The sequence below is a fragment of the Hyla sarda genome, chromosome 8, assembly GCF_029499605.1.
Source record: "Hyla sarda isolate aHylSar1 chromosome 8, aHylSar1.hap1, whole genome shotgun sequence".
In the NCBI taxonomy this organism is placed as follows: Eukaryota; Metazoa; Chordata; class Amphibia; order Anura; family Hylidae; genus Hyla; species Hyla sarda.
The window spans coordinates 82,606,022-82,618,546 of record NC_079196.1 but is presented as its reverse complement, the minus strand read 5'-3'; the positions used below and the strand labels follow the sequence as shown (position 1 = coordinate 82,618,546).

General features: G+C 41.8%; 1 protein-coding gene across 5 annotated transcripts in view; it reads left to right on the top strand.

Annotated features, from left to right (window-relative positions):
* UBE2F (ubiquitin conjugating enzyme E2 F (putative)) overlaps positions 1 to 12,525 on the top strand; it is a 288,300-nt gene that overhangs the window by 134,822 nt on the left and 140,953 nt on the right. For all 5 annotated transcript variants that reach the window (XM_056533947.1, XM_056533948.1, XM_056533946.1 and 2 more), the window contains one exon: positions 1,738 to 1,805. In XM_056533947.1, the coding sequence (XP_056389922.1) occupies positions 1,738 to 1,805 (68 nt within the window). The remainder of the gene's footprint in view (positions 1 to 1,737; positions 1,806 to 12,525) is intronic.

Genomic DNA, 12,525 nt, shown 5'->3' with positions numbered 1-12,525 from the left:
GGGCGTATATAATGTGTACAGAGATGCACATTCTTCATACATACCAAAGTAGCTTAGATGAAGACAAGTTTCTTAGCGTGGTCTGGGCTGGCGTGAGATTGCGCAAAACTCTTGTGACAATTAAAAAAGTCGGTCAATAAATCACCAATTACTGTAAAAAACTGAGCAAACCGCCTCTACATTCAAGTTGATTTCTAAATGAGTCGTGCAAAAATGTTCACTATTTGCACAATATTTAGCAACTTTTTAACACCCAAAAAAACAAAAGTAAAGCCAGTGACAGATTCCCCTCCACAATGTTTGCTGCTTGAATGGACTACTTGTTTGTCCTAGGATTAGAATTACTATTGTGAACTGGTCATGGGACAAAGCAATGCATTTATTAGATCATTCTACATTCAATACTGATTTCTCACGTATTCTCCACTAGCCGACACCTGGCATCTCTCTGTGCGCAAGCGCATCTTAAGATGCGCTTGCGCACAGAGAGATGCCAGGTGTCGGCTAGTGGAAGCACCCTTAGCATGTGAAACATTACTGTCCCGTTAACACCTCTGCCTCCGGCTCATTTCTGCCTGCTGCGCACATACTGTAATATTCCTGCTGGACTTAAAGGGGTACTCCGGTGGAAAACTTTATTTCTTTATTTTTTTATGAACTGGTGCCAGAAAGTTAAACAGATTTGTAAATTACTTCTATTAAAAAAATCTTAATCCTTTTAGTACTTTTTAACAGCTGTATGCTACAGAGGAAGTTCTTTACTTTTTGAATTTCTTTTTTTGTGTTGTCCACAGTGCTCTCTGCTGACACCTCTGTCCGTGTCAGGAACTGTCCAGAGTAGCATAGGCTTCCTATGGGGATTTTCTCCTGCTCTGGACGGTTCCTGATATGGGCATCAGGTGTCAGCAGAGAGCACTGTGGACAACACAAAAAAGAAATTCAAAAAAGTAAAGAATTTCCTCTGTAGCATACAGCTGCTAAAAAGTACTGAAAGGATTAAGATTTTTTTATAGAAGTAATTTACAAATCTGTTTAACTATCTGGCCTGAGTACATTTTTTTTATTTTATTTTTTTTAAAGAGTTTTCCACCGGAGTACCCCTTTAAGTAAAGTATAGATCACTGAATGGTGAGTGCAGTCTCCTTTTCGTTCTTACGTGATTTTGTAACAATGTATAAACCTGTACTAACCACTGCCAGGTCTACTTCACTTTAGGTTGACAGTAGAGAATGCCACAAATCCTCTTAAGTCAAACACAGTGTGGTTATTCCTTCTACTGTACAAGTCCAAGTGTATACAAGCAAAGGCATCTGTTATGTAAATATACGCAGCTCCTTTGGCGTCAGACCAGCTTATGTATGGCTCATCAAACAGGAAATTTCTGCTCCCAATAATAGAGAACGAGATTTGGTTGCAGAATGGTGCATCTGCTAAGCGAAGTGATAGGGAAGTATTAAAAATAAATATATTCCAGTTACTGTCTGAATACACAGATTATTTGAAGCGGCAATGATTGATGCCACTTGGGAGCTAGATGCCGCTCACTGGTTAATTACTTGTGAGTGGAACATGAAGCTGGATGAGTTCTACATGATGTGATACGCTTCTTGTGCACACACATTAGAGAAATGCTCATATTAGGCAGAGTTATATGGGTGAATGCTCACTTTTTGACCAATTTACAGCAAGCAGTGGAGCACCGCGCACCCATTAATCCCGGTTTATTCTGCTTTACAGATGAGAGCTATTACCAAGGTGGGAAATTCCAGTTTGAAATTGAGGTTCCAGAAGCATACAACATGGTGGTAAGTTCCACATTTATCATTCCCGTATGAAGGCATAGAGAATTATGCTCCCTAGCGTGTGATGCCAACTCGTTTCTGTTCCCACAGCTATTCTGGTAGTGCGCGCTTCTGCCCCTCTGCTGCTCAACCTTGTGGGCACTGGAAAGGTTAGAGAAACAAATCACAAATAGAAAAGTCCATGGAATTCTGCATGTCAATAATACTTTGAGGATTAGATAATTGGTGCTATTTGTAGAAGTACAACATAGTCCTGAGTAGAAGGATGCAGTTTCACAATGGGAAACATTTTTATTATTTTCTTTTCTATTGTACAAAGGACTTGTTTCCAAAAATATTTTTGGTTACCATAAAATAATCCCTGCCAGATGTAAAATGCTTATTAATAATATTGATATTGCTACCAGCTACATGTTCTGTAGCACAAAGCTAGCTGCTAATTCTTGTCTTTTCCAGTGTTTGTAAGGGGTAAATATCCTATGCCTCTTTATATCTTGGCACCCTAAAGCGTATAATGTTGTCTAGAGAGAATAACTTACAATGGAAGTGAAATTGTGTAGTGCAGTTTTTCCGACCGCTGGAGCCAGCATCGGGAGCTCGTGACATCATACCCCCGCCCCTCATCACATCACGCCCCACTCCCCTCAATGCAAGTCTATGGGAGGGCGCGTGACGACTGTCACGACCCCTCCCATAGACTTGCATTGAGGGGGCGGGCGTTACACCATGAGGGGGTGGGGCTATGACGCCACAAGCTTCCGGCGCCGGCTCCAGCGTTCGGAACAGTTTGAACGCTGAGCAGCGGAGTACACCTTTTAAGTGTAAAAATCATGCTTATATATAATTATCTGATGAAGAAATGGTTGTTGTATGATCCCCCCATACTGTAAAGAGGGAGACTTAAATGGCAATTATTTAATTAAATTATTTTTTACCTATCCAATTGTACTTTATAATGACACCTTTCGTTTTACCATAAAATGAACGGTGCAACCAAAAAATATTGTTTTGTGGGGTAATTGAAAAGAATAAAACATTTTGCTAATTTTTAAGGGTTTCTTTTCTACCCAGTGCATTCTCTTTATTCTGTGGGTCAATACGATATAAATGATATCCATGTTTAGATGCTTTTCTGTTATTGTACTGCTTCAAAATAAAAAGACTCTGACTTTAACAAACTTAGTGGGGGAGATTTATCAAAACCTGTGGAGAGGCAAAGTTGCCCATAGCAAGCAATCAGCTCTCTTCTTACATTCTTAACCCCTTAAGGACCCAGGGCGTATTGATACGCCTTGGCTCCCTGGTACTTAAAGGGGTATTCCAGGCCAAAACTCTTTTTTATATATCAACTGGCTCCAGAAAGTTAAACAGATTTGTAAATTACTTATATTAAAAAATCTTAATCCTTCCAATAGTTATTAGCTTCTGAAGTTGAGTTGTTGTTTTCTGTCTAACTGCTCTCCGATGACTCACGTCCCGGGAGCTGTGCAGTTCCTATGGGGATATTCTCCCATCATGCACAGCTCCCGGGAAGTGACATCATCATTGAGCAGTTAGACAGAAAACTTCAGAAGCTAATAACTATTGGAAGGATTAAGATTTTTTAATAGAAGTCATTTACAAATCTGTTTAACTTTCCGGAGCCAGTTGATATATAAAAAAAAAGGTTTTGCCTGGAATACCCCTTTAACCCCTTCCCGACCTATGACATACCTGTACGTCATGGGTGGCAAGGTGTTCCCGACCCATGACATACAGGTACGTCATGGACATTACTGCCGCTACTCGCGGCATCCCGCAGCGCCGGGAAAGATGGTGGCTATCACTGATAGCCAGCCATCTTACCGTGCGACCACGGGGGGTTTCGTCCCCCACCCCCCCAGCGATCGCTGCTATCAGCTGGTCAAATCTGACTAGCTAATAGCAGCGTTTCGCTATCAGAATATTTAGCAGCGCGGTGTGTGAGTCCGGATCACGGGGATCGGGACACACACCGCTCTGCTAAGTGTCCCTGACCCGTCCCCCGGCGTCACTTACCCGTCGGAGCGGTGTCCCGAGCGGTCCCGGCGTCCTCCGTGCGGTCCCGACGTCCTCCGTGCGGTCCCGGCTGCGCTGCGTCCTGGAGGTGAGTTTCCGGCAGCAGTGCAGCATGTTCATTGGCAGCAGTGAGATCGCCGTAAAGCGATCTCACTGCTGCCTCTGAGAGTTTCAAAACTGCAACTCCCAGCATGCCCAGACAGCCTTTGGCTTTCTGGGCATGCTGGGAGTTGTAGTTTTGCAACATCTGGAGGTCCACAGTTTGAAGACCACTGTATAATGGTCTCCAATCTGTGCTCTTCCAGATGTTGCAAAACTACAAATCTCAGCATGCTCAGTCTGTCCAGGCATGCTGGGAGTTGTAGTTCTCTAACATCTGGAAGAGCACAGATTGGAGACCATTATACAGTGGTCTCCAAACTGTGGACCTCCAGATGTTGCAAAACTACAACTCCCAGCATGCCCAGACTGCCCAAGCATGCTGGAAGTTGTAGTTTGGCAACATCTGATCCTTCAGATATTGCCGAACTACAACTTCCAGCATGCCTTGGCAGTCTGGGCATGCTGGGAGTTGTAGTTTTGCAACATCTGGAGGCACACTAGTTGGGAAACATTGTCCGTTTCCTACCTCAGTGCCTCCAGCTGTTGCAATTGTTGCAAAACTATAACTCCCAGCATGCACTGACAGACCATGCATGCTGGGAGTTGTAGTTTTGCAACAGCTGGAGGCACACTGGTTTGGAAACACTAAGTTTGGTTGCAAAACACTTGAAAGTTTATTACTTAACTTAGTGTTTCCAAACCAGTGTTCCTCCAGCTGTTGCAAAACTACAACTCCCAGCATGCACGGACAGCCAAAGGGCATGCTCGGAGTTTGCAACAGCTGGATGTTTGCCCCCTCCCCCTAATGTGAATGTACAGGGTACACTCACATGGGCGGAGGTTTACAGTGAGTGCTGCAAGTTTGAGATGGCGCAAATTTTGCGCTGCAGCTCAAACTTCCAGCGGCAAACTTGCTGTGAACCTCTGCCCATGTGACTGTACCCTAAAAACACTACACTACACTGACACTAACCTAAAATAAAAAGTAAAAAACACTACATATACACATACCCCTACACAGCCCCCCTCCCCCCAAAAAATGAAAAACGTCTGGTACGCTACTGTTTCCAAAACGGAGCCTCCAGCTGTTGCAAAATAATAACTCCCAGTATTGCCGGACAGCCATTGACTGTCCAGGCATGCTGGGAATTTTGCAACAGCTGGAGGCACCCTGTTTGGGAATCACTGGCGTAGAATACCCCTATGTCCACCCCTATGCAAATCCCTAATTCAGGCCTCAAATGCGCATGGCGCTCTCTCACTTTGGAGCCCTGTCGTATTTCAGGGCAACAGTTTTGGGACACATATGGGGTATCGCTGTACTCGGGAGAAATTGCCTTACAAATTTTGGGGGGCTTTTTCTTCTTTAACCCCTTATGAAAAGGTGAAGTTGGGGTCTACACCAGCATGTTAGTGTAAAAAAAAAAATTTTTTACACTGACATGCTGGTGTTGCCCTATACTTTTCATTTTCACAAGAGGTAAAAGGGAAAAAAGACCCTCTAAATTTGTAACGCAATTTCTCCTGAGTACGGAGATACCCCATATGTGGGCGCAAAGTGCTCTGAGGGCGCACAACAAGGCCCAGAAGGGAGAGTGCACCATGTACATTTGAGGCGATTTGCACAGGGGTGGCTGATTGTTACAGCAGTTCTGACAAACGCAAAACAATAAATATCCATATGTGACCCCATTTTGGAAACTACACCCCTCACGGAATGTAATAAGGGGTGCAGTGAGCATTTACACCCCACTGGTGTATGACAGATTTTTGGAACAGTGGTCTTTGAAAATGAAAAATAAAATTTTTGATTTGCACAGTCCACCGTTTCAAATATCTGTCAAACGCCAGTGGGGTGTAAATGCTCACTGCACCCCTTATTACATTCCATGAGGGGTATAGTTTCCAAAATGGGGTCACATGTGGGGGGGTCCACTGTTCTGGCACCATAGGGGCTTCCTAAATGGGACATGCCCCCCAAAAACCCTTTCAGAAAAACTCACTCTCCAAAATCCCATTGTCGCTCCTTCCCTTCTGAGCGCTCTACTGCGCCCACCGAACATTTTACATACGCATATGAGGTATTTCCTTACTCGAGAGAAATTGGGTTACAAATTTTAGGGTGATTAAAAAATTGGGTCTACAAGAAAATGAGAGTGTAAAAAATGAAGATTTAGAATTTTCTCCTTCACTTTGCTGCTATTCCTGTGAAACACCTAAAGGGTTAAAACACTTACTGAATGTCATTTTGAATACTTTGGGGGGTGCAGTTTTTATAATGGGGTCATTTATGGGGTATTTCTAATATGAAGATCCTTAAAATCCACTTCCAACCTGAACTGGGCCCTGAAAAATTACGATATTGAAAATCTTGAGAAAAATTGATAAATTGCTGCGGAACTTTGAAGCCCTCTGATGTCTTCCAAAAGTAAAAACTTGTCAATTTTTTAATGCAAACACAAAGTAGACATATTGTATATGTGAATCAATATGTAATTTATTTGGAATATCCATTTTCCTTTCAAGCAGAGACTTTCAAAGTTAGAAAAATGCTAAATTTTCAAAATTTTCAATTTTTACCAAGAAAGGATACAAATATCAGTGAAATTTTACCGATAAAATAAAGTAGAATATGTCACGAAAAAACAATCTCTGAATCAGAATGATAAGTAAAAGCATTCCAAAGTTATTAATGTTTAAAGTGACAGTGGTCAGATTTTCAAAAAATGCCCAGGTCATGAAGGTGAAAATGGGCTGGGTCATGAAGGGGTTAAGGACCCAGGGCGTACCTGTATGCCCATGGGAACTTTGGTCCCCACCAGGCGGGGACTGGACCGGGATGACTGCTGATATCTATCAGCAGACATCCTGTGCAAATGCCTAGGGGGGTCCTGAGACCGGCGTTTTGCAGCGCTTTCAGGTCATAAGAGTCTCCAGTGACCCAGAAATAAGACACCCGCGATCCCCCTGAAGGGATATGAGTGAGGTGGCAGGGGTGCCACCCCTCCTATCCCTGCTATTGGTTGATCAGAAGTGACCAACCGATCGGGGGCGGGCGGGGGGTTAAAGTTTGGTTCCCCGTTCTGCCCACCCACAGTAGTGCGGGCAGAACGGGGGAACCTTCGGTGACCGGCGCCGGAGGTCCACTTAACATCCGCGGAGGTGATGATCGTCGGGGGTGATCGGTGGGCGGCGATGATGTGCGCCTGGCTTCCTGGTGTGGCGTGCTGCAGACTACTGAAGCCGGTGAGTAGCCTAGCAACATCTGGAGAGCTACAGTTTGGAGACCACTATACAGTGGGCTCTAAACTGTAACCCTCCACATGTTGCAAAACAACAACTCTCAGCATGCCCAGACAGCTGTTTGGGCATGCTGGGATTTGTAATTTTGCAACAGTAGGAGGGCTGCAGTTTGGAGATCACTGTGCAGTGATCTCTAAACTGTAGCTCTCTAGATCTTGCAAAACCACAATTCCCAGCATGCCCACACAGCAGTTTGCTGTCTGTGCATGCTGGGATTTGTAGTTTTGCAACATCTGGAGGGCCACAGTTTGGAGATCACTGTGTGGTGGTTTCTAAACCCTCTAAATCTTGCAAAACTACAACTCACAGCATGCACGAACAGCAAACTGCTGTCTCGCCATGCTGAGAGTTGTAGTTGCATACCTCCAGCTGTTGCATAACTACATCTCCCAGCAATGCCCTTCAGCAATCAATACATGCTGGGAGTTGTAGTTTTGCAACAGCTGGAGGCCCACGGATTGGAAAATACTGAGTTAAATAACAGAACTTAACTGAAGGTTTCCCAACCATTGTGCCTCCAACTGTTGCAAAAGTACAACTCCCAGCATGCACGGCCTGTCAGTGCATGTTGGGAGTTGTAGTTTTGCAACAGCTGGAGGTTTGTCCCCCATGTGAATTCACACAGGCGGGTTTACAGTGAGTTTCCTGCTTCAAGTTTGAGCTGTAGCAAATTTTCCGTTGCAGCGCAAAGTCCTAGCGGTATGCTCACCGTAAACCCACTGTATACCCTAAAAACACTACATTACACTACCAGATAATAAAGGGTAAAACACTACATATACACCCTCTTACACTGCCCCCCCCCCCAAATAAAAATGAAAATGTATCGTATGGCAGTGTTTCCAAAACGGAGCCTCAAGCTGTTGCTAAACTCCCGGCATGCCCTCAGTCAGTGGCTGTCCGGAAATGCTGGGAGTTGTTGTTTTGCAACAGCTGGAGGCACCCTGTTTGGGGAACACTGGTGTAGAATACCCCTATGTAATTCCTAATGTAGTCCTCAAATGCCCGTGGTGCTCTCTTAATTCAGAACCCTGTTGTATTTCAAGGAAACAGTTTAGGGCCACATATGGGGTATTTCCATACTCAGGAGAAATTGTGTTACAAATTTTGGGGGGCTTTTTCTCCTTTTACCCTTTATGAAAAGGAAAAGTTGGGGTCTATACTAGGGATCGACCGATTATTGGTTTGGCCGATATTCACGATTTTGGACGTTATCGGTATTGGCAATTACCTTGCCGATAATCCAATAATGCCCCGCACTGCACCCCCCCCCCCGCACCACACCCCCACCGCTAAGTTATCGCCCTGAAAGGCCACATATTATCGGTATCGGCCCTAAAAAATCGATATTGGAAGTAAGAGTAAGAACATACCCCATATGTGGATGCAAAGTGCTCTGCGGGTGAACTACAATGCTCAGAAGCGAAGGAGCGCCATTGGGCTTTTGGTGAGAAAAGGTGTCCAGAATTGAAGGCTACAGGTTACAAAGCCCCTATAGTGCCAGAACAATTAGCCCCCCCCCCCCCCACACACACACACACGTGACCCTATTTTGGAAACTACACCCCTCACGGAATGTTATAAGTGGTGTAGTGAGCATTTACCCCCTGCAGGTGTCTGACAGATTTTTGGAACAGTGGTCTGTGAAAATGAAAATTTTTATTTTTCATTTACTCAGCCCACTGTTCCAAAGACCTGTCAAACACCAGTGGGGTGTAAATGCTCACTGCACCCCTTATTAAATTCTGTGAGGGGTGTAGTTTCCAAAATGGGGTTTACATGTGGGGGGTCCACTGTTTTGGCACCACGGGGGGCTTGGTAAACGCACAAGGCCCCAGACTTCTATTCCGACCAAATTTTCTCTCCAAAAGATCAATGGCGCTCTTTCCCTTCTGAGCATTGTAGTGCGCCAGCAGAGCACTTGACGTCCACACATGGGGTATTTCCATACTCAGAAGAAATGGGGTTACAAATTTTGGGGGGCATTTTCTCCTATTCCCCTTTGTGAAAATGTAAATTTTGGGGAAAACCCAGCATTTTAGTGGGAAAAAAATATATATATAATTAACAAATTTAATAAATATAAATAAACAAATTTAATTAAAAGTCGACAAACACCTGTGGGGTGTTAAGTCTCACTGTATGCCTTGTTATGTTCCTCAAGGGGTGTAGTTTCCAAAATATTATGCGATGTGTTTTTTTTTTCTTTTTGCTGTCCTGGCACCATAGGGGCTTCCTAAATGTGACATGCCCCCCAAAAACCATTTCTGCAAAATTTGCTTTCCAAAAGCCATATGTGACATTGTAGTGCGCCCGCAGTGCATTTGACATCCACACATGGGGTAAAACCATTTCAGAAAAACTCGCTCTCCAAAATACCATTGTCGAACCTTCCCTTCTGAGCCCCCTAGTGCACCCACAGAGCACTTGATATACACATTTGAGATATTTCCTTACTCGAGAGAAATTGGGTTACAAATTTTACTGCGATTTCTCTCCTTTTACCCCTTGTAAAAATTCAAAAACTGGGTCTACAAGAGCATTGAAGTGTAAAAAAATTAAGATTTAGAATTTTCTCCTTCTCTTTGCTGCTCTTCCTGTGAAACACCTAAAGGGTTAATACACTTTCTGAATGTAATTTTGAATACTTTGAGTGGTGCAGTTTTTATAATGGGGTCTTTTATGGGGTATTTCTAATATGAAGGCCCTTCAAATCCACTTCAAAACTGAACTGGTCCCTGAAAAATTCCGATTTATAAAATTTTGTGAAAAATTGGAAAATTGCTGCTGAATTTTGAAGCCCTCTGATGTCTTCCAAAAGTAAAAACATGTCAACTTTATGATGCACACATAAAGTCGACATATTGTATATGTGAATCAATATATAATTTAATTGGGATGTCCATTTTCCTTTTAAGCTGGGAGCTTCAAAGTAAAAAAAAATCCACTTCAAAACTGGAATGGGCCCTGAAAAATTCTGATTTTGAAAATTTTGTGAAAAACTGGAAAATTGCTGGTGTAAACTACGTCCATTGTCCTTAACCCATTAAAGGTGTACTCCAGCTGAAATTTTCTATCTTATATATTTTTTTATATATTATATATTTTATATATTTTTTAATATATATATATATTTTTTTTTTTATTTTATTTTTTTTTTAAATCAACTGATGCCAGAAAGTTAAACAGATTTGTAAATTACTTCTATTAAAAATTCTTAATCCTTCCAGTACTTATAAGGAAGTTCTTTTATTTTTGATTTTATTTTCTGTCACGACCACAGTGCTTTCTGCTGACACCTCTGTCCATTTTAGGAACTGTCCAGAGCTGCATATGTTTGCTATGGGGATTTTCTTCCTCTCTGGACAGTTCCTGACATGGACAGAGGTGTCAGCAGAGAGCACTGTAGTCGTGACAGAAAAGAAATCCAAAAATAAAAGAATATATCCTCTGTAGTATACAGCAGCTAATAATTACTGAAAAGATTAAGATTTTTTAATAGAAGTAATTTACAAATCTGTTTAACTTTCTGGCATCAGTTGTTTAAAAAAAAAAAAGTTTTCCCTTTAAGGATGCAGGGCGTACAGGTACGCCTCAGTCCCCTGGTACTTCCCTTAACGATGTAGGATGTAAATGTACGTCCTGATGCCATGGTACTTAACACACCAGGACATAGATTTATGTCCTATACGTGACGCGAGCATCGAACTGGTGCTCCCATCATGCACAGCAGGACCCGACTGCTATCAGCGCTAATGTCTGCCATTCAACCCTCAGATGCTGTGATCAATACAGGACATAAAAAGTGTAAAAAAAGAAAAACTCCCCTTATAAACATTTAAATGGACCCATTTTATCCTGAAAAGCAATTCATAAACAGTTAATAAACATATTTGTTATTGCCTCATGTGTTAATGTCCGAACTATCAAAATATGATGTTAATGATCCCGTATGTTGAACGGCGTAAAGTCCAAAATTGCTGCATTTTTGTGACAACACATTTCGAAAATGTTATTAATAAAAATCAATTAAAAAGTTACATATATGCACAAGTGGTACCAATAAAAAGTACAGATCACGGCACAAAAAATGAGCCCTCATACAGCCCCATATACGGAAACATTTGAAAGTTAATGATGGTCAAATAGAGTGATTTTAAACATACAAATTTTGTTTAAAAAGTTTGAGATTGTTTTTTAAAGCCACACAATAATAGAAAAGCATAGAACATGGGTATCATTTCAATCGTATTGAGCCACAGAATAAAGAAAAAGTTTAATTTTTACTGCTATGTCCCCTTTGGATAGGGGAAAAGATGTTTTACAACGTAGTAAGCCTAAAATGGGGGTTAAGGGGTTATGGAAGTATATACCATATATATATATATATATATATATATATATATATATATATATATAGCACAATAAAAAAAGCAGATGAGGCACATTGAGTGGACACTGTAATCCTGAGGACATTCACAGTACATACAAAAGTTTTGGGACACACCTTATAATCATTGAATTTTGGTGTGTCATTCAGCCTCGAGCACCTACCTCTGCAGTCTGCCTTTACAAACATTTGTGATAAAATGGATCATTCTAAAGAGCTTATTGAATTCCAGTTTGACAATGTAATAGGATGCCAACAACCTCTGCAACAAGTTAGATAGTAGAAATGTTACCATCGGGTGTGAGTGGTGGTATTTGAAACATTTAAGCATTTAGAAACCACAGCATCTCGGCCTTGGAGACCACATGGATTTCACTGGATTCTTCCACGACATGGCTGTGATTACAACTTTAGGTTCATTACTTTGACAGTCTACATAGAGATATACTAATCATACATAACATTACTAGTATTCACATAAATTTCATATGCCGAAAAGGTGCAATCATTAAAATATTTCACGCGCTACACTAAGATACATATTTATTACATTTTTTAAGTAATGCTGAATGATCAAAGAACAAAGTGCCCTAAGGAACACATAAATGAAGAGTTCAACATAATTCCGCAAAATCAAATACCAGCGACAGTAAAATGTTAAAAATCTCAATACATGTATTTACATGATTGACTAATCTGAGCCCTACTAACTTACATTTACACACAGATTTATTAAATGATTCCATGCCTCCATGATCTTGTGATCTAAAAATGGACAGGAATAGGTTGGTTGGTTGTTGGCTGCTGAATGTTCTGTGTAACTAATGGATAGGTGTCTGGTACATATAATAAATTCTCTGAGCTACAGCAAGTTGCGTCTGGCTGGAAAAA